At 42.8% G+C, this 25,667-nt stretch overlaps 1 protein-coding gene across 7 annotated transcripts; it reads left to right on the top strand.

The window, feature by feature from the left end:
- The first annotated feature begins 3,327 nt into the window (after nt 1-3,327).
- Nucleotides 3,328-25,486, top strand: LOC134345729 (hematopoietic prostaglandin D synthase-like). 7 transcript variants are annotated; one of them, XM_063046857.1, is made up of 8 exons: nt 3,328-3,468; nt 6,154-6,294; nt 16,960-17,052; nt 17,154-17,263; nt 18,527-18,625; nt 22,076-22,233; nt 24,441-24,553; nt 25,349-25,483. In XM_063046857.1, exons 2-7 carry the CDS (start codon nt 6,162-6,164, stop codon nt 24,529-24,531), a joined length of 684 nt encoding a protein of 227 aa, XP_062902927.1. In that variant the 5' UTR covers nt 3,328-3,468; nt 6,154-6,161; the 3' UTR covers nt 24,532-24,553; nt 25,349-25,483. The 7 variants fall into 7 exon arrangements, 4 of the variants coding, with proteins under 4 accessions (XP_062902927.1, XP_062902926.1, XP_062902929.1 ...); XM_063046856.1 differs by having other exon boundaries at nt 24,438-24,553; XR_010017755.1 differs by lacking the exon at nt 24,441-24,553 and having other exon boundaries at nt 22,076-22,302; nt 25,349-25,479.
- The last annotated feature ends 181 nt before the right edge of the window (nt 25,487-25,667 follow it).

Genomic DNA, 25,667 nt, shown 5'->3' with positions numbered 1-25,667 from the left:
CAATGCAAAAGTAGGTCAAACATCTCTGAATAAGGAAGTCACGGGAAACAACGGTTTAGGATCACCAAAGGAATGGGGGACACGGCTAGTTATATCCTCACCAACAAAAGATGGAGATAAATATTCTGGATCTTTATCTGGGAGCTGGGAGCTGACTGACTGTGGTACTGATCATCATCTGCTGCTGGCCAAGATGAAGCTCAGGGTTGAGAACATAAAATGAGCAAAACCACCAGTCAGATATGATCTCTCAGACATACCATTCAGCATAGAGGTTTGAAACAGTTTTGAAGCCCTGCTGAACTTACAAGAACAGCTCGAACCAGAAGAACTTTGGAACTCAACAAGAGATGCATTTACAACGGCAGCAGAGAAACACATTCCAAAGTGACGCAAGCACAAAGGCACAGAATGGATCACAAATGAAATGCTGTATGCAGTAGAAGAGAAGAGGTTGGTGAAAGGTCAGACAGGAACAACAAGTAAGGAATACAAGGAGCTGAAGCGTGAGGTACGACGACACTGCAGGCTTGACAGAGAGGCACACCTACAATGCATCTGCTCCAACATGGAGAATGAGGCCACCAAAGGCAACAGCAAGGTAACTTATGCTGCTGTAAAAGAACTTACCGGCACCTTCACACCAAGAATTGGTGCAATCAAAAATGATGAAGGAAAAATTCTGATAGAAGATGCAGATGTGATGGAAAGGTGGCTCGAGTACACCAAGAAACTCCATGAAAATCACAAGAATGAAAACCATGACAAAGCCATTGACTGGACAACACTAGAACATGAACCAGAGCCACTACTGTCATAAGTAGAAAGAGCAATCGAGAAGATTAAAAAGAATAAAGCATCTGGTCCAGACAACATACCAGCAGAACTACTGAAAGCAACACGGACCTCAATGGCCCACACCTTGCACCGCATTGTCTGTGCCATCTGGAAGACTGGCAAATAGCCAACAGACTGGTGCAAATCTGTCTACATTCCAATTCCCAAGAAAGGGGACCTTCTGCAGTGCAGTAGTTACAGAACAATTGCATTGATATCACACGCCAGCAAGGTTCTACTCATAATCATCTCCGAGAGACTGAAGAACTATGCGGATAGAGAAACTGCACTTGAACAGACTGGCTTCAGGAGTGGCCAAGGTACCAGGGACCAGGGACCAGCTCTTCAACATGCGCCTAAAAATGGAGAAAATGAGAGCAGTCAATACCCCCCTGTATGTCTGCTTCATAGACTACTCAAAGACACTTGACTGTGTCCAATACACCAAACTGTGGACGACAATGATTTAACTGGGCGTGGCACCACACCTTGTGGCTCTTCTAGAAACACTGTATGCTACGCAATCCTCCAGCCCTCGGACCACATCTGGTGAGAATGAATCATTCTGCAATGGGAAAGGAGTCCGCCAAGGCTGCATCCTTTCTCCACACCTTTTTAACATCTACACTGAGATGATCATGAGACTGGCAATACCAGACAACACTGGCATTAAAATAGGAGAAAGAACCATCAGTAACTTGTGGCCCTGCTAGCCACAACAGAAGAAGACCTACAAGCACTACTCAATAATGTTGCAAAAGTCTCTGCTGAATTTGGATTGCTGATAAATGGCAAAAAGACCAAAGTTATGATGATAAGAAAAACTGCAATTCAAGCTGACATCTACATCAGAAACCACAAGATCGAACAAGTGTCCTCCTTTATATACCTTGGTGCAGAACTAAATGACACAAACGAATGCAGCAAGGAAATAAGGCGAAGGCTAGCCAAGGCACGCACAAGCACTACCAAACTCTGGAACATCTGGAAAGATAGATCTGTGAACACTGACACCAAGATACGCCTCCTCAGGAGTCTCGTCTGGCCAGTAACCCTATATGGCTGTGAAACATGGACACTAAAAGCAGTTGATGAACAGAAGTTGACAGCATTTGAGATGTGGACATACAGACAGATCCTTTGGGCATCATACATTGAAAAGAGATCCAACAATTTCATCCTACGAAGGATTGGCATGAAACCAATACTTCTGGAAACAGTTATCCAAAGGAAACTTTGCTATTTTGGACACATCTCAAGAACTGATGACACACTGGAGCGCACTGTGCTTGAAGGCAGAGTAGAAGGAAGCCGCTCCCAAGACAGACAGAGGACAACCTGGATCGACAACATCAAGAAGTGGACCAGCTTCACCGCCAGAGATGCAAGAGGTTTGACTGCCGACAGATCGCAGTGGAGGAAAGTGGTTGCCGAGGCTCTGACAGAGTATGGCACATGATGATGATGATTAACTAAAAATTGCCTATTCTGTATCTGGTAAATGACAGCTGTATATTCTAACCCTTGTATCCTGCATCCGATGACATTTTGGATAGACCACAGTGTTCATAATGGTTAAGAAATGCACACTATGGATCCAAACTTTGGACCTATGATATAACTGATTTTAAGTTTCTCTTATAGACCTGGGCGCCCCTTCAGGCCAACATTTATGACCTATCCCTAGCTTCCCTTGAGAAGGTGGTGATGAGACCCGGTTTTGAAAAGCTGTGAGCTGTGTACAAAATGCACTCTATCAGTGCAAAATAGGAAGAAGTTTTGACTCCAAAGGACAGAGCTATTTCCAAGTCTCAGGGTTGGAGAAGAGCACATAATACAAACAGGTCTGGAGATTGTTTAATCCATTGTGCCTGCATGGGCTTTTTGAAATTATCTAACTGATCCCATTTCCTAACTCCTTTCCTGAAGGAACTGATTTTCTTTCTATTCAATTCACTTCAATTTCCAGGCTCATATAAACTCAAGGAATCCAATTTTTTTTTGACAATTTTCTTTTCATCTGGCTAGTGACCGTGTCAACCATGGGTAAAGCTCACCCTAGAAAAATTGCTGGTAATTTTGGAAACTTTAATTAAATTTTCCCCAGAATTGCTTTTTCTTCGGGAAACAGTCCCAGCTTCTCCAGTTTCTCTGCTTATTGGGATTAACATGGTAAATGTGTCGTGTGCACCTGAGTGAGAAAGAACCAGTACAAGTGTGTGGGTTGAATAACTATTTTTTTGTATAAGATTCTGAGAGCGGGAATGGTCTTAGATTTATTTTATAGCAAATGTTGAAGCTGCAGTATTTTTCAATTAGATTGTAAATGATTTTCTCTTGTTTCTTTTGCCTTAAATTCATCCCATTCTCAGCTGCAGAGCTCGGGTTTCAGATGAGTCCATCCTTGTTTACACTCCACCCCCCCCCCCCCGTAGAACTGCTGTGCTGCTTACGTCAGCTAACGAAAGTGTTTAAAGAGCCCTGGAGAATGGTAAGAGGCAGTATCAGACTGCCGGATGGTCCAGTTACACTGAAGTCCGCAACGTTACCTGATAGGCTTTGATTTCGGTATCATTCGATACAAAGGAACTGAGCACATCTCTAAGCAGCACCGAGATCAAAACAGCGTGGGTAAGTGTAACAATGAACTCTTTTGTTGCGAAATGAAAGTGGTCAGGTCTGAGCTGTTCAGATCTTTATTTGAAAGGTGATGATACATTTTTTAAAACGTTTAAAAATTTCATTACAAATAACGGATGGGGATAACCCCTCACGAAACAGTCTTTTCAAATACTTAAAACCCTCTAAATCCCTAAATCCCTCCCTAATTTTTATAGATGCACCGTAGAAAGCATTCTTCTAGGGTGCATCACAACCTGGTATGGAAGTTGTCCTGTCCAAGACCGGAAGAAGCTGCGAACACAGCCCAGCGCATCACACAAACCAATCTTCCGTCCTTGGACTCACTTTACACCGCACGCTGTCGGAGCAGTGCTGCCAGGATAATCAAGGACACGACCCACCCAGCCAACACACTTTTCGTCCCTCTTCCCTCCGGGAGAAGGTTCAGGAGCCTGAAGACTCGTACGGCCAGATTTGGGAACAGCTTCTTTCCAACTGTGATAAGACTGCTGAACGGATCCTGACCCGGATTTAGGCTGTACCATCCAAATAACCGGACCCGACTCTAGGTTTTTTTTTGCACTACCTTACTTGAAAGTTGCCTCACAGGTAGATAGGGTAGTTAAGAAAATTTATGGGGTGTTAGCTTTCACAAGTCGAGGGATGGAGTTTAAGAGTCGCGATGTAATGATGCAGCTCTATAAAACTCTGGTTAGGCCACACGGTGTCTCGTTCTGGTCGCCTCACTATAGGAAGGATGTGGAAGCATTGGAAAGGGTACAGAGGAGATTTACCAGGATGCTGCCTGGTTTGGAGAGTATGCATTATGATCAGAGATTAAAGGAGCTAGGGCTTTACTCTTTGGAGAGGAGGAGGATGAGAGGAGACATGATAGAGGTGTACAAGATAATAAGAGGAATAGATAGAGTGGACAGCCAGCGCCTCTTCCCCAAGGCACCACTGCTCAATACAAAAGGACATGGCTTTAAGGTAAGGGGTGGGAAGTTCAAGGGGATATTAGAGGAAGGTTTTTTACTCAGAGAGTGGTTGGTGCGTGGAATGCACTGCCTGAGTCAGTGGTGGAATCAGATACACTAGTGAAGTTTAAGAGACTACTAGACAGGTATATGAGGAATTTGAGGTGGGGGGTTATATGGGAGGCAGGGTTTGAGGGTCGGCACAATATTGTTGGCCGAAGGGCCTGTAATGTGCTGTACTATTCTATGTTCTATTTCCTTTGCTGCCCAACTTTCTAAGTGTTTCTAAGAGACAAAATTGTACATGTTCACTAGTGTTTTTGCAGCATCGTTACCCAAGGAATAGTTAAACTGTTAACCTATTATGTGCTCTTAACTCCTGGCTTCTCTAGTACCTTTTAAAATAGTTTCCAACAATTAAACCCTACACAAATCCTTTAAATGGCGTCAACCCACCAGTTAAATAATTCTTGAAGCTTCCCTATAGAAAGAATGATAAACCAAGTGTAACATAATTTACAACTTTGCATTTCTAGTCTCAAAAGCCTTGAAAATTCAGGAATAACTTAAGGTAATAAGAATCTTGTAATTCTCAAGTCAAGTCAAGTCACTTATATTGTCATTTCGACCATAACTGCTGGTACACTACACAGTAAAAATGAAACGACGTTTTTCAGGACCATGGTGTTACATGAATAATACAAAAACTACACTGAACTACATAAAACAGCACAAAACTACACTAGACTACAGATCTACCCAGGACTGCATAAAGTGCACAAAACCGTGCTGGCATTACAATAAATAATAAACAAGACAATATGCACAGTAGAGGGCAGTAGGTTGCTGTCAGTCCAGGCTCTGGGTATGGAGGAGTCTGATGGCTTGGGGATACCAAAACAAAATCTTACTGGAATCCTTAGAGGGTTTTAGAAGCAAAGATATACATCCTGTCTAGTTGCAGTGTTGTCAGATAACGATTCCAGATCTGGTATTAAAGGCTTACTCATCAGGGTGTTTGTGCCACCTGATCTGTGTTTTCTTGTTCTCAAAAAATGCATTTATATGACGCCTTTAGTAATAGCCAGAAGCTACTACTAGACAAAGAATTGTCCATGAGTTACTAAGGGAGATATTAGAACAAGTGACCAAAAGCTTGACCAAGGTTGACCAACCTCAAAAAAAAGTCAGCAGCAGAGGAGTGGAAAGATCTGGGAGGAAGTTCCAGAGATTAAGATCTGAGTAACTTAAGATACAACTGTCAGCAACAAAACCGTAGAAAGGGAAGGTGCATAATAGACTCACAGGAGATTCTACAGATGCTGGAAATCCAGAGCAACACATGCAAAATAACTCAGCAGGTCAGACAGCATCTATGGAAATAAATGAACAGATGATGTTTTGGGCAATGACCTTTCATCTGGACGGGTTACATAACTACAGGGGTGGAGGGATGCAAATATCTTGCAAGGAATACAATGGTTGGGAGGAATCCAAAAGAACAAATTATATCTATGGTTCATATTTAATGAAAGTCCCACTGTTCTTTCTACTTATTGGAGATTTTTAATATAACAATATTGCAGTTGAGTAGTATCTTTCAATGATCTCTAGTACCTATTGTTTGGTATAATATTTGCTTACACTGTCTTTTATTGGCAGAATATTAAAATTATGTTTTTGTTCATTTCACATTTCTTACTGTAATCCCTGATAGGTTTAAACATGCCAAACTATAAATTAACCTACTTCAAACTGAGAGGGAGAGCAGAAACAGCTCGATACATTTTTGCATACAGTGGAATAAATTATGAAGATGAAACAATTGAAAGATCTGTTTGGGACCATTTAAAATCAAGTAAGTGGTATGGATTACAAATTAGATTTGTCACATCTGAAACTGTTAGTGAAGGACTGGCATACATGTAATGTTTTGCATGATATTCTAAATTATTTCACAGCCAATTGGAATTGGAATTGGATTTGGTTTATGGTAGTCCAATGTACCAGGGTAAATTTTTCCTTCATACCATTCATACATATTTACTTAGCGACATAGAGCAGAGTAGGCCCTTCTGCCCTTTGAACCATGCTGCCCCAGCAACTCCTGACAAACCTGATTAGCTCTAACCTAATTACGGGACAATTTATAATGACAACTAACCTACTCAGTACTTCTTTGGACTGTGGGAGGAAACCAGAGAAAACCCATTCATTCCACTGGGAGGACATACAGACAATCGTTACAGAACAGCACCAGAATTGAACTCCAAACTCCAGAATGCCCTGAGCTGTAACAGTGTCGTGCTAATCGCTGCACTACCTTGGCATTTGTTAGAGTGGAGCTTTGAGGTAGTACTTAAACAGCTGAATGTAGAATAAAATGTTGCAGCTACAGAGAAAGTGCAGTGCAAGTAGACAATCAGGTGGAAGGCCATAATGCCGAGAGTCCATGGCATCATAGTATACTGAAGTACATCCTGAGGTTTAGTCACTTATGAAGTTGGAAATTGAGCAGTCAGTTTATACACAGATCATTGAAAAGCAAAAGAATATAAATGCTAGAAATCTGAAATAAAAACAATAAAAAATGCTGTATATTCTCAGCAGATCAGGCAGCATCAATGAAGAGAGAAACATAGTTAGTCTATTAATCAATGACCCTTCATCAGAACTGGAAAAGTGGGAAAACAATTGTGTTTTAAGTTCCAGAGATGGGGTGGAGGAACATCTGGCATAAAGTGGGGACCAAGGTTGTCCAGGTGACATAATTACTTCTAGTGCTATCTAAGATGGCACCTTATCAAATGCCTTCTGGAAATCCAACTGTACACCATCTACCAGTTCTGCTTTATCCTCTGTGCTCATTAAATCCTCAAAGAACTCCAGTAATTTTGTCAACCTGGACCCACCCTTCATGAATGCATGCTCTATCTACCTAATGGAACCACTTCTATCCAGGTGTTTAGTTTCTCTTCCTTAATGATGTTACACTGATGTTGTTGCCTAGCTGGGTAATGAAACGTCTGCAAGCTAACAAGCCAGCTCAGCGAGCCACTCAACAACAATAGCTTCAAGCATTAAGCTAATTGGCCTATAGTTAGCCATTTTGCCTGCATTTTTTAAAACAGTGGTGTGAAATTTGCTGTCTTCCAATCTGTTGGGACTTCCCGGAGCCCAGAGTATTTTGGTAAATAATTGCAAACTCATCTAGTACAACTTCCGCCATTTCTTTCAGTATCCTGGGATGCATCCCATCAGGACCAGGGGACTTTTCTATCTTTAGGCCCATTAGTTTGCTCATCACTGCCTCTTTAGTGACAATGATTCCAACATGGTCCTCACCTCCCATCACATCCATAACATCTCTCTTTAGCATGTCATGCATGTCCTCCACAGTAAAGACCAACGCAAATTAGTCATGGCCATTTCCATGTTACCCAATATTACTTCCACCTTCTCACCTTCCAAGGGATCTACTTTCACTTAAGCCATCCTTTTCCACTTTACATAATTACCAAAATATTTACTATGTTTTCATATTTTGTACTAGTTTGTTTTCACAATCTATCTTCCTTTTCCTTAGTGGTTCTTTGTTTTTTTTTAAGTTTACTGATTCTTCCAGTTTCTGTTACTTTTGACAATTTTGGATGCATGACCTTTTAGTTTGATGTCTTCTTTTATCTTCTTAGTTATCCAAGACTGGCTGTCTCCATCCTTACTAACCTCGCTTTTAATTGGAATATCCATATGTTGAGCACTGTGAAAAATCTTCTTGACTGTCTTTCATTGTTTTTAAACAGTCCCATAATATAGTCTGTGTTCCCAGTCTATGCTAGCCAGCTCCTCCCTCATCCCATTGTAGTTTAAAGTAAAATTATTATCAAAGCACATGTATGTCTCTATATACTACCCTGAGGTTCATTTCCTTGCAGGGATTCACAGTAGAAAACGGAAGTACAATAATGAATGAATGAATGAGAACTACACAGGAAAAAAAACTGACAAACAACCAATGTGCAAAAGACTGACTGTGCAAGTACAAAAAAAACCAGAAGTCTCCCTTGCTTAACGCACTGGATTTAGATCAAACTATTGCACCCTTCATTTGTATGAGAATTTTAGTCATACTGTGATCACTCTTTCCAAGAGGATTCCTAACAACAAGATCATTACTTTCATTGCACAGTATCAGATCAAATATAGCATCTCCCTTGTAGGTTCAGTAACATGCCATTCAAGAAAACTATCATGCATGCATTCTATGAAGTTTTCCCCTAGACTGCCTTGGCTAATGTGATTTGCCCAATCAATGTGCACATTCAAATCCCCCATGAGAATTGAATCAGAAACAGAATCAGGTTTATTATCACTGATTGATGCCCTGAAATATGTTGTTTTGCAGCAGCAGAACAGTGCAATATATAAAAATTGTTGTAAATTACAATAAGAATATATAAAAAAATTGAAAAAAGAGATTAAATAGTAAGGGAGTGTTCATGGACTATTCATAAATCTGATGGTGGTGGAGAAGAAGTCGTTGCTAAAATGAGTGAGTGTGTATCTTCAGGCTTTTGTACCTCCGAAGACAATTGTACTGCTGCAAAGAGTACTATATTCTGTAATTCTTACCCTTGGCCATTAGGCTCTATAATGTGTCAACCTATAGCAGGGGAGGTCATGACTCCTCCTGTTAGACTGTTTAAGGTAGCTTATGTAGCCCCCTCCCCCGGCCACCCTCAGGGTCGCTTGGCTCGCTGTCGTCTAGGGAAACAGCCCTCGGCCCCGCCAAACTGGGTAATTAGTTTTTGTGGATGCTGTGTGATGTACCCCACCCTGCCCAAATAACAGACAATACACCAGATATGATTAAATGATTTACAGTTTATAGATATTACTGGAACTATATAATTAATAGAGAATAAAATATAAAAGGAAAATAAAAGGCACAACACTTATCAAAGTTCAATCTCTTCGTGCACAAATAGTTGGAGCTCAGGACCCTTCTTCTTCACCCTGCGACCCCTCGGACCACCGCGACTGACTGCCTGGGATCAACAACGGTGGTCGACCAGACGCTCCACACGCGTCCGTCTCCATCTCCTCGCCGAATGCCCTCCTCGGGGTCCGACCCCGTTAGCGGACATCACAGCACCTGGTCCATCCTCTGTCTCTCTCTCCTGCCTTCTGCCCCAAAACCCCACGCATATAGTATCTTCAAATACACCAAAAACATAACTATCCCAATTGGTTTGTAATATTCTTATCACATTCTAAACCAAAACAAGCTGCTAGTGCAAAACCTTCCTTAGCGTTTAACATAACAAAGAAGCATTCCCAAGTACAGTATAACATAACAAAGAAGCCATTTTAATTAGCCTATGCAGTAACATAAGAGACAAAACCCCCCTACACTCTACCTCCACCAAATAAAGTCATGTCCTTATGACCTCTAAATAACTTGCCAACCAGTCCTACAGACACATAACACAGAGATACACACAGTGACAGTGCTCCCCAAACAGTGGACCTTACTCCCGTCCCACGGGCGCTACATAGGCCAACCTATCCGGGAGCTTCTTAACCCTCCGCGACCTCCGTAACCCTCACCTAAATCCAAAAGGCTCAGACACTACTAAAGATACCTCGGGCCTGCTTGCCAACTCCTCTCTCACTCAGGCCACCATTACACCTCGGAGCCCCCTGACCCGTGGCCGGGGCCCCGCATCTTTTCCTTCCTGGTCCTGCCGTAATTCAGACTGCCCACAGCTAGCCCTCCCCACTACACCTGACTCAGTGGGAGAAGGGCCAAAGGTCTCTTCCTCAGTCACGGGGAAGTTAGCGAAAGGCAGCATGTACCACATGTGCAGCACGTCATCCTTCGAATCCGTATTCTTCCTCATTCCCTCGATCGCTAGCTGGTGTATAAGTTTCTCCAAACTGAAACATTTAGCCGGGGCTACCCCTTCAGCCTCCTGCAGTCGAGACGTCAGCTTCTTCGGGGACTCCTTCAACTCTTGCCACAGCCTCCGCAGTTCTGACTCAGGGTTCCTGGCCGTCTCCATCTGGGACACAGCTACCCCACCAGCTTCTTCCATCCTGACCTGAAAAGCAGCAGTTAAAGAATGTTCAGCCTCCGGTTTTTCCTTCCTGAGGACGACTTCCTGGTCAACTTTCAGTTTTTCAAACTTCATTTAAACTCACGATAGTCTTCAGGTTCCTTTCAAGCGTCCGCCTCCCTCTTCCGAGATCTGTCCTCCATTTCTTCACCTCCTTGGGAGTGTAGTCAAACTCCCCTCCCTGGACTCTCGGTTTTCTGTTGGCCTTAGTCAGAACACTTCCTTGATCTTCCCCAACTTGCAAGTCTTCCAATCTGTTCTGAATCGACGTCTTGAGTTTCTGCTGATCCCTTTGAAGGTGGGTCATTGTTTCTTCTCGCTGAATTAATTCATCAATACATGTGCCGCAGTGTCGGCTTGGAATTCCGTTGCTCCTTCTCCACGTTGACGAGCGTGAATTCCAAGTCTGCAATGGTCGTCCCACAAGTGCGGCACTCAGTCTCCGGCCGGCATTTCTGCGCACTCAGTTCAGCGGTGCAAATCCTCTCTCTCCCCTGTGTCTCATTCAGATTGACGACCTAGGTTTCCATCCCCAGGTCCACCACCGTCTGTTCCAACACCAGGAAGTTCAACTGGTATGTCGGGTCATTTTTCTCACATTGCACCAGACTCCTCCTGCCAAAAACTCCTCCACATTTGACACTTCGCTTCTGTCGCCCGGGCTCAGCCACTCGCCTCGCTTCATAGTGCCCTCAGGCGAATCCAAGCTCTAGGCGGTCATCCACATACTTCCACACACCTTCACTTCCCCCATGGTCTTCCTCATGCCCCACGGGAAGGATGCAGGGGCTCCGGATATGCCCTTGGGTATCTTTTCGGATCGGAAGAATCCTAGGGAACTAGTAACGGCCGTCTTCCGCTCGACAGCCGCATTCCTCGGATCCAGCACATTAAACGACGTCGCATAATCCACACACACGCTGCCTCCATCTTCCACGGCGCCAGGGTCCAGTTGCCGCGACCTCTCTCTCACTGAGGTCTCTTCAGCGGTCAACTCCCCTCCCTCGTGATAGTTCAGAGCCTCTACTAAGAGGGTCTCACCCTCAGCTAATTTCCCCAGGCCGTACCACCGCTGGGTCTTGCTTAAATTCGGTACCGGCTCAAAGCCCGACACGCTGGGTGTCCAGACAATGCCCCCATGAACTCCAGGGTCATTACTCAATCATAGTTTTCTGGATAACTACTGGCACTGGTACCCAAAATCTCCGGTGCCCTTGCGGTTGTCAAGGGTAAATGCTTCAGACACCGGTTGTAAAACGAACTGCACAACAACTTGAACTGCGCCCCGGGGTCGATGATGGCTTTAGCATCGCTTCCCTCTATCCATAACGACACCCTGGGGCGTGGTCCCTCTAAGTCTTCAGGAATAGGGTCTTTTCCTTGCGGAAGTTCATTGGTACATTGCTGGGAACGTGCTTCCCAAGAGACCCCAAGCCGTTCCCCCACTGGGCCTCCACTAAGTTTCCCGACACCTCTCTGATCAGCTAAACAACTGAAGGAGGGGCTGACCCCCTGAAATGATTCCCCTGGCCTTGCAAGCAATTTAACCGCCCTCCTAGCCAGAGAAGACGCACTCAAAACTCCCCCCCCCCCTTCAAATAACTGACAGCTGTCACTACGGTGTAAGGTAACCTGACAGCTCTAACACCGTCACCAGCCCGCATAAAACTTTCAACCAATCCCTGTCGCTCTCCCTCAACCGAGCACTGCCACTCAACTGACAACTGCGAGATCCGCTCCGCCCGCGTCTCGCACGCCGCCGCCCCTCTTGGGGTGGACACTAGCCCAAGCGCCAGGCGGAGCCTGCCGGAGCCTGCCGGAGCTAGACTTATTTTTTATTTCTCTTCTAATATTTGTATAACTGCATACTTGTAATAATACTGTGACACTGTAATTTCCTTTGGGATCAATAAAGTATCTATCCATCTGATGCCAATAGTGAGAAGAGGGCACGTCCCAGATGGTGAGGGTCCTGAATGATGCATGTCACTTTCCTGAGGCATCACATTTTGAAGATGTCCTCAGTGGTGGCGAGGCTAGTGTCCATGATGCAGCTAACTGAGCTTACAGCCCTCTGCAGGTTTTTCTGGTCTTGTGCATTGACACTTCCATACCAGACAGTGATGCAACTGGTCAGAATACTCTCCATGGAACATCTGTAGAAATTTGCTAGTCTTTGGTGACATACCAAATCTCCTTGAGCTCCTAACAAAACATAGCTGCTGGCATGGCCTCCTTGTAATTGCATCAGATCTTCTGAAATGTTGACCTCTAGGAACTTAAAGCTTTTCACCCTTTCTTTCATCATGTGAAGTACAGGTACAATGAAAAAATTAGTTGCAACAGCGACATAAACATGCAGAGTCAGACAGAATGTAAGTTATATGTTAGTTATACAAGACAGTGAAGAGAAAAAAGATATGCAGAACAAAACATTGGTGCAAAAGAAATTCAATTAAAGACAAGTCCATGCTTGTGGTGTTCCATTGCTGAGGTAGAGTAAGGGTAACGTAGGTCAGTTCAAGGACTTTGTTATAAAGATAAAGACTAGCTTTATTTGTCACATGTATATAGGGACATCGAAATATACAGTGAACTGCGTCATTTGCATCAATGACCAACACGTTCCAAGGACACCCACAGGTGTCGCTATGCTTCGGGTGCCAACGTAGCATACCCACAACTTACTAGCCCTAAGCCATAGCTCTTTGGCATGTGGGAGGAAACCCACATGGTCACAGGGAGAATGTACAGACTCCTCGCAGACAGCATCAGGATTTGAACTCTGATCTTTCAATCTCTGCTAATTTAAATGTTATGTTGAACACCACGCTACCATGTTCTTGAGAAACAGCTTTTTCTGAATCTGGTGGTGTGGGATTTCATGCTTCTGTACTTAAAGTAAATGGGAGAATTAGTTTAAAGTTAAAGCAGAAAGATTTACAAAAGGACCTGAGAGGGTGTTTTTTGGTTTTTACAGTGGGTGTGGGTATGGAATGAGCTGCCAGAGGAGGTAGTAGAGGTGGGTACAATTATACCGTTTAAAAGATATTTGTTCGGGCATGTGGATGGGAAAAGTTTAGGGAGATATGAGCCAAATACAGCCACATGGAGTAGCTCAGATAGGCAACTTGATCAGCACAGGTGAGTTGTGTGAAAGGGGCTATTGCCATGCTCTGTGACTTTGTGTGCTGATGAATGGGATTAGTGTAATTAGTTGGAAGACCCATGGTGGATCTGGGTACTAGGATAGTAGGACTCTACCTGTAGCTTTGAGTATAAACCACTTGTATAATCATGGTGAACAGTTTGCTTCTGTCCTGTATATTACACGCAGGTTTGAACCCAGAACTGAAAGTCATGAAATCCACATTTGAATTTGATGAAAAGTTAATTAAATACATAAGGGAGAAAGGAATAGGAGGACATGCTGACTATGCAACTTGAGAAGAGGCTTGTGTAGAGCATAAACACCATTGTGGGCCAATGGCAGACTGACAATCTGTGCTTTGATTCCTGAGAGGAATACCTTTATAGCCTGGATGCCAGACAATAGTAGCGGGTGTTGCTGAAAGACCTGAAATAGAGGAGAGCAATTGACCTGACAACAAGGTTTACCAGTTTATTTTTTCCCCTCTTATTTCCAGTATTTGATATAGAGCGAGGAATCCTTTTCAGTAATACAATGTGGTGAATAGAAAACCTGCAAACACCAACTGTACTTTTAACCATAAATGCTACCTGGCCTGCTGAGTTCCTCCAGCATTTTGTGTTTAGTAGCTTTGTATTGTACAGAACCTCAATAGATGCTGACACAACTGTTTATTTGTTTAATACAAAAGCAAACTCTTGTAGAAATAAGGATATCTGGACCAGAATGCCCAGAAACACTGTGGCCAGATAGTACAGAGAAAAAAGAGCTAATGTGTTTTTTTAGCATTGGAAATAGCCATTGTTTTATGAGTTTTTGTAGGTTGATGGTGAGCGCTGTATTGCACGGAGGGGAGGACAGTATGCTGATAATTGGTGAGCACTGTGTTGCACGGAGGGGAAGATGGTAGGCTGATAATTGGTAAGCATTGTACTGGATGGAGGGGGAGGACAGGCTGATGAGGAGCGTGCTGTCTGTTTTCTGAGCATTGAATGGACTCGCTGAATTTGGGTTGTGATGTCAGTCTCTCCCTCCCGAATTACCTCCCTCAACTTCTCCTTACACGCCATCCACTGGCTTATGGGAGAGAACAAATTACCGGTATAGTAGAAAATTGGAGGGAAATATTCATTCTAAAGACGGTCCAGTGTGGCGATTTTTGAAGAGGAGGTTTAAGATGGAAGAAGAGGATTCTAGGGCTAGGCCTACGGACAATTCTGATAAGGTAAATAATAAAGAATTACAATCTTCTGAGTCATTTCACTACACTAATGCAACAACGGACACACAAAAAAAAATCTGTCTTTACAATGAAAGCTACTTATCAATGGATTTTTCATGGACTGGTGATCCAAGTTGTCCTCTTCCATTGGGCCTAGTCTGTGGCAAACAACTTACAAATGCAGCAACATTTCGAACAAAATTGCAAAGAAACGTAACTATCTGATAGATTGATAGACTAAGGGCAGAGGCAGATATCAATCTGTTCCATAGATATTTTATTCGAATGAATAAGGTGACATGATGCACCAGTAAGGCTGATATTGTTTCCAGTACCAGTTCCTTCAGGAAAAGAGTATATTTAATTGGTCTGCAACACACATCAAAGTTGCTGGTGAACGCAGCAGGCCAGGCAGCATCTATAGGAAGAGGCGCAGTCGACGTTTCAGGCCAAGACCCTTCATCAGGACTAACTGAAGGAAGAGTGAGTAAGGGATTTGAAAGTTGGAGGGGGAGGGGGAGATCCAAAATGATAGGAGAAGACAGGAGGGGGAGGGATAGAGCCAAGAGCTGGACAGGTGATGGGCAAAAGGGGATACGAGAGGATCATGGGACAGGAGGTCCGAGAAGAAAGACAAGGGGGGGGACCCAGAGGATGGGCAAGAGGTATATTCAGAGGGACAGAGGGAGAAAAAGGAGAGTGAGAGAAAGAATGTGTGCATAAAAATGAGTAACAGATGGGGTACGAGGGGGAGGTGGGGCCTAGCGGAAGTTAGAGAAGTCGATGTTCATGCCATCAGGTTGGAGGCTACCCAGACGGAATATAAGGTGTTGTTCCTCCAACCTGAGTGTGGCTTCATCTTTAGAGTAGAGGAGGCCGTGGATAGACATGTCAGAATGGGAATGGGATATGGAATTAAAATGTGTGGCCACTGGGAGATCCTGCTTTCTCTGGCGGACAGAGCGTAGACGTTCAGCAAAGCGGTCTCCCAGTCTGCGTCGGGTCTCGCCAATATATAAAAGGCCACATCGGGAGCACCGGACGCAGTATATCACCCCAGTCGACTCACAGGTGAAGTGATGCCTCACCTGGAAGGACTGTTTGGGGCCCTGAATGGTGGTAAGGGAGGAAGTGTAAGGGCATGTGTAGCACTTGTTCCGCTTACACGGATAAGTGCCAGGAGGGAGATCAGTGGGGAGGGATGGGGGGGACGAATGGACAAGGGAGTTGCGTAGGGAGCGATCCCTGCGAAATGCAGAGGGGGGGGGAGGGAAAGATGTGCTTAGTGGTGGGATCCAGTTGGAGGTGGCGGAAGTTACGGAGAATAATATGTTGGACCCAGAGGCTGGTGGGGTGGTAGAATATCTACGCTCTGTCCGCCAGAGAAAGCAGGATCTCCCAGTGGCCACACATTTTAATTCCACATCCCATTCCCATTCTGACATGTCTATCCACGGCCTCCTCTACTGTAAAGATGAAGCCACACTCAGGTTGGAGGAACAACACCTTATATTCCGTCTGGGTAGCCTCCAACCTGATGGCATGAACATCGACTTCTCTAACTTCTGCTAAGGCCCCACCTCCCCCTCGTTCCCTATCTGTTACTCATTTTTATGCACACATTCTTTCTCTCACTCTCCTTTTTCTCCCTCTGTCCCTCTGAATATACCTCTTGCCCATCCTCTGGGTCCCCCCCCCCCGTCTTTCTTCCCGGACCTCCTGTCCCATGATCCTCTCATATCCCTTTTGCCTATCACCTGTCCAGCTCTTGGCTCCATCCCTCCCCCTCCTGTCTTCTCCTATCATTTTGGATCTCCCCCTCCCCCTCCAACTTTCAAATCCCTTACTCACTCTTCCTTCAGTTAGTCCTGACGAAGGGTCTCGGCCTGAAACGTCCACTGCACCTCTTCCTACAGATGCTGCCTGGCCTGCTGCGTTCACCAGCAACTTTGATGTGTGTTGCTTGAATTTCCAGCAGCTGCAGAATTCCTGTTGTTTGTATTTAATTGGTCTGTATGGCTCCTGTTCTAGATCTGCTGTTTAAACAACTTCCGATTCTGAAAATTGATAATATTGAACTGAACCAGAGCACTGCTATTGCAAGGTACCTGGCTAGAGAAACAGGTAAGTTAATCATTATTGTTTCTTTCATATTGGGAGTTTAGTGTGATCTCATAACAATGATGCATTTATTCACATTACACATTTATTTTTTTTTTACCTAGGCTTAGCTGGGAAAAGCAGCATTGAACAAGCTCAAGTGGATGCCATTGTGGACACAATCAATGACTACATGAACCTATTTCCTTGGACCGAGAAGAATGAGGCTGTGAAAGTAAGACCGAGTTTTATGCTGATATTGTAGTATCAGTGACATTGATATCAAATTAGCAGGTAGCATTTTTACTCATATTTTGAAATGTTGGATTTTCAAATATATAGTGGGGTTGTAAGAATCTAGACTTGTTATATTTGCTTCCTTAAAAGCTGCTGATGTCACCCAAGAACTAGGAGTCTTACTGTTTATTATTGCTGCACCTACCTTTTTCAAAATCCTCGGAGACAGTCATTGAAAGAGAAGTCTTCGGTTTTAGACCCCATAACTTCCCCAGTACTTTCTCTTTTATGATGATTACCTTTTAGTCCCTCTAGTCTTTTGACTCTCCCCTTTTATGCTATGATGATAAACAGATGTATTTATTTAACATTTGTAGTTTCTTTATTCCCTATTATCAATTCATCTCTTTGATATTAAATCTACTTTGAACTAGGAATTAAAGTATCAATGTGCAAAAGACAAACTGAAAATAATAATCATAATAAAGAAATAATCCTGAGAACATGAGTTGTAGAGTTCTTGAAAGTGAGTCCACATGTTGAAGAACCAGTTCAGTGTTGATGAATGATGTTATCTATGCTGGTTCAGGAACCTGATGGTTGAAGGGTAATAACTTGGTGGTATGGGACCTAAGGCTGCGGTATCTCATTCCCAATGGCAGCAGCAAGGGTGTGGACTGGGTGGTCAGAGAGCAGTGGGGGTCCATGGTGATAGATGTTGGTTTCTTGAGGTAGTACTCTTTATAGATGTGCACGGTAGTGGGGGAGGTATTTCCTGGGAGGGTCTGTACTCTATCTACTACTTTTTGCAGTCACCTAATTATCTTTATTGTTTCCTTTCTTTACGTAACTGCAGAATTTCTTATCCATTGAGATATACAGCACAGAAATGTGCCCATGTCCCTGTTTTGACTCTCTACATTAATCCCTTTCCTTGCAATAGGACCCTATCCTCTTATGTCTTTACTGCTCAAGTGTCTAAAAGTTTCTTAATGCAATAATTGCATTTGATTCCAACACCCAATCTAAGATGGCCTTTCCCCTAGAAGGCTCAAGCACAAACTGCTCTAAAAAGCCATCTCATCGGCACTCAGAAAATTCCCCCTCCTGCCATCGGACACCAACCTGATTTTCACAATCCCCTTGCACATTGAATTCTCCGGTTACATTTGTGACATCACCCTTCTTACCTGCCTTTTCCAGCTCTCTTTGCAATCTCAACCCAACATTGAGATTGTCTTAACAACATTCTTCTTTCCAGCAAAGGATGAATGAAGATATTGTCACCAATAAAATACCCATACTTCTGGAAGGCTTGACCAAACTCCTGGGGGACCGATCTTGGTTTGTTGGCGATTCAGTGAGTACAATTTAATGAGCTTTATCTTGATGACTAACTATAGCAAAATAAATAAACACCACATGCAGCAGAATCCAGAGAGCCAGTTGACTTAGCATTCATTTTAGATTGACAGTCTGATACACTATTCGTGCTTAGAATTGATAATTGGTTTCATACTGCACATGTACAGTGGAAGAACTTGTGGTTACATACATGCCATCCATACAGATCATTCCATATGTTTTTATAAAGAGGTAGTACAAAAGGGAAATATGCAGAATGTGTTACAGTTAAAGTGCAGGCAACAAATAAAGTGTAAGGGTGGTGACAAAATAGATTGAGAAATTAAGAGTTCATCTTTATTGTGACAGAGGTTCATTCTGGAGTCTTATAATACCAGGACAGAAACTGCTCTTGAGACTTTGCGATATGTGTATTATAGTTAGCTAGTTTTCTTTGTAGAAGAACCTGCCGCTTAATTCCATCTGGCAAACGTAAAGTCAGCAAACACATTTGCTTACTCGTTTCCCCTCACCCAATCTAGTGGCTGCCATTTCACCCAATGAGCAGAATTGCCACATAGAGCAGCCCAGATTCCACTTCCTAAACTACAGAACATAGAACAGTACAGGCCCTTCGGCCCACAATGTTGTGCCGACCCTTAAACCCTGCCTCCCATATAACCCCCCACCTTAAATTCCTCCATATACCTGTCTAGTATTCTCTTAAATTGCACTAGTGTATCTGCCTCCACCACTGACTCAGGCAGTGCATTCCACACACCAACCACTCTCTGAGTAAAAAAACCTTCCTCTAATATCCCCCTTGAACTTCCCACCCCTTACCTTAAAGCCATATCTCAATGGTGCCCTGGGGAAGAGGCACTGGCTATCCACTCTATCTACTCCTCTTAATATCTTGTATACCTCCATCGTCTCCTCTCATCCTCCTTCTCTCCAAAGAGTAAAGCCCTAGCTCCCTTAATCTCTGATCATAATGCATACTCTCTAAACCAGGCAGCATCCTGGTAAATCTCCTTTGTATCCTTTCCAATGCTTCCACATCCTTCCTATAGTGAGGTGACCAGAACTGGACACAGTACTCCAAGTGTGGCCTAACCAGAGTTTTATAGAGCTGCATCATTACCCTGCGACTCTTAAAACTCTATCCCTCAAATTATGAAATCTAACACTCCATAAGCTTTCTTAACTACCCTATCTACCTGTGAGGCAACTTTCATGGATTTGTGGACATGTGCCCCCAGATCCCTCTGCTCCTCCACACTACCAAGTATCCTGCCATTTACTTTGTACTCTGCTTTGGAGTTTGTCCTTCCAAAGTGTACCACCTCACACTTCTCCGGGTTGAACTCCATCTGCCACTTCTCAGCCCACTTCTGCATCCTATCAATGTCTCTCTGCAATCTTCGACAATCCTGTACACTATCCACAACACCACCAACCTTCGTATCGTCTGCAATCCTGCCAACCCACCCTTCTACCCCACATCCAGGTCATTAATAAAAATCATGAAAAGTAGAGGTCCCAGAACCAATCCTTGTGGGACACCACTAATCACAACCCTCCAATCCAAATGTACTCCCTCCACCACCACCCTCCGCCTTCTGCAGGCAAGCCGATTCTGAATCCACCTAGCCAAACTTCCCTGGATCCCATGCCTTCTGAGTTTCTGAATAAGCCTACCATGTGGAACCTTGTCAAATGCCTTACTAAAATCCATATAGATCACATCCACTGCACTACCCTCATCTATATGCCTGGTCATCTCCTGAAAGAACTCTATCAGGCTTGTTAGACATGATCTGCCCTTCACAAAGCCATGCTGACTGTTCCTGATCAGACTATGATTCTCTAAATGCCCATAGATCCTATCTCTCAGAAAGTTTTCCAACAGCTTTCCCACCACAGACGTAAGGCTCACTGGTCTATAACTACCCAGACTATCCCTACTACCTTTTTTGAACAAGGGGACAACATTCGCCTCCCTCCAATCCTCCGGTATCATTCCCGTGGACAACAAGGACATAAGGGTCCTATCCAGAGGCTCAGCAATCTCTTCCCTTGCCTCGTGGAGCAGCATGGAGAATATTCCATCAGGCCCCAGGGACTTATCTGTCCTAATGTATTTTAACAACTCCAACACCTCCTCTCCCTTAATATCTACATGCTCCAGAACATCAACCTCACTCATATTGTCCTCATCGTCAACAAGTTCCCTTTCATTGGTGAATACTGAAGAGAAGGACATTGAGGACCTCGCTCACTTCCACAGCCTCCAGGCACTTCATCCCACCTTTATCTCTAATCGGTCCCATCTTCACCCTGTCATCCTTTTGTTCTTCACATAATTGAAGAATGCCTTGGGGTTTTCCTTTACTCTACTCGCCAAGGCCTTCTCATGTCTTCTTGCTCTCCTCAGCCCCTTCTTAAGCTCCTTTCTTGCCACTCTATATTCCTCAATAGACCCATCTGATCCTTGCTTCCTAAACCTCATATATGCTGCCTTCTTCCACCTGACTAGATTCTCCACCTCACTTGTCACCCATGGTTCCTTCACCCTACTGTTTTTTATCTTCCTCACCGGGAAAAATTTATACCTATCCATCGACCACATGTCCATAGTACATTTCCCTGCAAAAACATCATCCCAATTCACACCCGCAAGTTCTAACCTTATAGCCTCATAATTTGTCCTTCCCCAATTAAAAATTTTCCTGTCCTCTCTGATTCTATCCTTTTCCATGATAATGCTAAAGGCCAGGGAGCGGTGGTCACTGTCCCCCAGATGCTCACCCACAGAGATCTGTGACCTGACCCGGTTCATTACCTAACACTAGATCTAGTATGGCATTCCCCCTAGTCGGCCTGTCAATATACTGTGACAGGAATCCGTCCTGGACACACTTAACAAACTCTGCCCCGTCTAAACCATTGGAACTAATCAGGTGCCAATCAATATTAGGGAAGTTAAAGTCACCCATGATAACAACCCTGTTATTTCTGCACCTTTCCAAAATCTGCTCCTCGGTACCTCTGCTGCTACCAGGGGGCCTATAGAATACTCCCAGTAGAGTAACCGCTCCCTTCCTCTTCCTGATTTCTACCCATACTGACTCAAAAGAGGATCCTGCTACATTACCCACCCTTTCTGTAGCTGTAATAGTATCGCTGACCAGTAATGCCACCCCTCCCCCCCTTTCTATCCCTTTTAAAGCACTGAAAACCACTAAACTATATACATCTAAATCCCAGTCCAGATGAAGGGTCATGACCTGATACATGGACCGTCATTTACCTCTATAGATGCTGCCTGACTTGCTGAGTTTCTTTAGTAGCTCATATTTTTCGCTCTAATACCAGCCACTTTACTTTAACAATTATTAATGATTTTGTTTTTGACTTCAAATATATAAAAAAAAACTAACTTTAAAAACATTTTTGCTTCCAGGTTACCTGGGCAGATTTTCACTGGGCTGTCTGTTCGATCACTCTCATCAACCTAAATGCCAATCTGCTTAACTATCCCAGTTTGTTGGCTTTGAAAGAACGAATTGAAGCTCTCCCTCAAATTGCAAGCTGGATAGAACGGAGACCAAAGACTCCACTGTAAAGTTACAGCCTCAGTTCTCTGGAAAGGCTATTAGACTTAAAAGGATTTTACATTTCCAGACTAAAGTATGATTCACGCAGTATCTTCAAGTTGTAAATACTAGTCTTTATCTTGGAATAATTGCTATAAATTTCAGAGATTGAAGCTTTCAGTTTCTAATCTGTTAGGATGTTAAAGAGGCTCCAAAGACAAGGCTCATCCTAAATGGCTTAAGTTTGCAATATTAGGAAGCATTTCTTCATAAAAGGCAGTAGAAATCAATAACCTATTCTCACAAAAATAAATGGAGCTTTAGAGAGAATTCAGAACTGAGTGATAAATTGATATACAGTCGGATTAGGGATTGTGAGAAATGTAGTTAAGATACAGATTAAGCTCAGGGCTTGAATGGCATCCACCTACTCAGCACTTGGGATGAGATGGGGTAGTTGTCATTCTGGCCTGTTCTGTGACACCTGGTTATGTCTAAGCAACATTGTCTTCTTGTCAGATTGAAATATTTAAATCAACAGTTTAGGCAATGAAATAATTAAAAATAATTTCAGAATTTAAAGATACTACCAAACTGATTTAAGTAACACTGAGAAGGGTTGTGCCAGGTGACAAGATATTTATGAATTTGCAGTACAGCCATGCTGGGAAATAAGTTTCAGCAAGTGATATATTGCACTTCAGTTAGTTGAAAAGAAACAAATAAAATAAATAGGATATTGGCTTTGAAACAAACAAACCACTAAAAGTATTGGTGTAGACAGCTCAATTTTAGGAGTGGAACTGTGCAGATGTGTTAAACATTTATTTGCTATTGTTTAGATTACACTTGAATATTATATACAGTTTTGGTCGTCATTGTGCAAAGGGAAAGGGAAAAGATGACCAAGAATAGCAGCAAAAATGGAAGGTGAATGCTCCTGGAAAAGGGTAAACATGATAGTTACCATATTTCATCAAAAGAGAAGGCTTAGGGAAGAGGCCTTTATCACGATTAGATAATTTGATGGAACAAGGTAGTGAAGTATAAAACTAAAGGTCATTTATGAAAGCCCAGAAATTAACTAGGGAATTCAGAATAAATACCATAAGAAAAGCTGGAATATTCTTGAAGTTATCTTGTGAAATACACCTTCAACTTTAATAGATATGCACTGTAATAGTCTATCAAGATTATAGTTGGCAATACAGCAATGGAGATGTTTAATAATCTAAGCAATTTAACATATGTAACTCAATTACTGTAAAGCAGCTTTATGTTTTTAGTTGTGGCTTTCTTAAACATGAATTACTGCACTTATCTGTACATATTATTAATCACTATGACAATCAAATTGCCTGTACTCTACCTGCAATATACATTTCAGCATGTGAATCAAATATATGTGATGCAAGTTAATCACATAGCACAGAAATCCTTTGGCTCACGGAGGTCGTGCCATGCACCCACCCACAATAACCCAACCTCCCCCCCGCCCATGTTTTCATCAACTTTCCCAGATTCTCCCATTCACCAACACATTGAGCAACTTAATGTAGATGATTATTCTACCAAACCTCAGCTTTAGAATGGAGAAGGAAACTGGAGTACCCAGAGGAAACCTGTGTGGTCACAGGGAGAATGCAAATTCCACACAAGCAGCACGACAGCTCATAATTGAGTGTGGGTTATTGGAGCTCAGGCAGCATCTCTATTTACTGTGCCCCCCATTAAATGTCCCAGATTGGCAAAGGGGAGTTAAAAGTTCAGGACAGCATAAATTCAATACTGCATTCATAATGGTACAAAAAAACCATCTGTAAACAATATTTGAAGATAAATTCTGTGCGAGACTTGAAAAGTAATAATGAGAACAAGTTTTACTTGCTACAGTCTGCTCTGCACTGAGTAGCTTCTAGCAAACATGATTCTGAACTCTTGGCTACACTGGGCAATAGCCATTAGTATTATTACTGTCACACCTACCAAAATATAGTGAAAAACTTTTGTTTGGCATGCCATCTAAACAGATCATTCCATACAAAAGTACAATTGAAATAACAAAAATGAAAACAGAATGCAAAAAACCAGTATTAAGTTAGAGAAAGTGCAGGATGGATAAACAAGTAATTTGCAAGGGCCAAGGCACATCACACCCTTGAACGTTCATATAAGCAGCTTTGCTTGAATATGATGGTACATGCTTTTCTATCTTTTACCTATTGGGAGAAGGGTGAAGAGGGAGGATCCTAGACCATGTTGGCTGCTTTTCCAAGGCACTGAGAAGTGGAGAATGATCACTGTGGGGACACTGCTGATGTGACATTTCAGATACTAATTGTGAGGTTGGAAATTTTGCTCTATGTTCAAAAAGTATTTTAAATAAATTTATAATTATAATAGCATAAAATTAATAGCCTTAGTAGTATTTATAATCCCAAGAAAATAATATCTTGAATCAACTTCATTAACTAGATCGTGGAAATTTCACATAGAGAATACATTTCAACTTTGGTAGCAATTGAACCTAGGACCATTGTTAACATTTGTGGAAGTCATTGGCTTACAAGATAATTCAGGTATATTTTGTATTCCTTAACCTTTTGTGATAATTTGGCTAATAATATGCAGACTGAGCCAGAATTAGGATACAAAGCCGTTAGAAATTTCCTAGGTTCTACCTACAGGTCCTCCCAATAATGAACTCCCAATTTATACAAAAGAATGAATGTTTGGGAAACTAGTAGGATGGCTGTTGTGGACTACAGATTTTTCTGCTGTGTGGAGCTTGGTCCACAACTAGTTTTCTGATCATCATAACCTGGGGATCACAAATAATGACTTTTAACAGGAAATACAAATTTTCTAATATGCATCATGCTATTGCAAAAGTAAAGCAATACAAATGCAAATTGATTCATTATTGTACTTGTCTTTATATGTGCATTAAGACTGTTCTACTAGTCTTTATGTCCTGATACATTTTCTTCTAACCCCTTAGCTCTTGAGATTTGGAACATTTCCAATTGAGTAAAGTTCTGCATTACTAACATGCATGCAGTACAAAAGATCAATCCCACTTAATATTGTGAAACATGGACATTTAGATCCATTTATAATTCATACCAATTGTTTTGCAGATAAAATCGGCTGCCAAGTCTAATTGGACTTCACTAAGCTGAAATTGGTAGAATCAGGATACAGAGCTGACAGAAACTTCCTTGGTTCCACCTACATATTGTTCCCAGCTTGCAAACATCCAAATTATGGACAGCCCATTCATATCAAAGAGGATTCGGGAGACCTGCAGGATGGAACTGTTGGCTGCCACAGGGCTGCAGGCATTTTCAGTCATGGAAACTTGGTCCACAGCTATATCTTTCTGCCATTAGCTGCCAGCCTTTTCTGTCTAAGGCCAACATTAAAACCAGAAGTCCCATGTGTACTGTGTTTACTTGA

Source organism: Mobula hypostoma, chromosome 4, assembly GCF_963921235.1.
Source record: "Mobula hypostoma chromosome 4, sMobHyp1.1, whole genome shotgun sequence".
Taxonomy (NCBI): Eukaryota; Metazoa; Chordata; class Chondrichthyes; order Myliobatiformes; family Myliobatidae; genus Mobula; species Mobula hypostoma.
This window is presented reverse-complemented; position numbering and strand designations above follow the sequence as displayed.

What these genes read in the sequence shown, in the direction of transcription:
- LOC134345729 (XM_063046856.1), top strand. Translation starts at nt 6,162, where the DNA reads ATGCCAAACTATAAATTAACCTACTTCAAACTGAGAGGGAGAGCAGAA. An exon ending in GTACCTGGCTAGAGAAACAG is followed by an intron (nt 17,053 to 17,153) that starts GTAAGTTAATCA and finishes TTTTTTACCTAG; the next exon opens with GCTTAGCTGGGAAAAGCAGC. An exon ending in CGGAGACCAAAGACTCCACT is followed by an intron (nt 22,234 to 24,437) that starts GTAAAGTTACAG and finishes ACCTATTGGGAG; the next exon opens with AAGGGTGAAGAGGGAGGATC.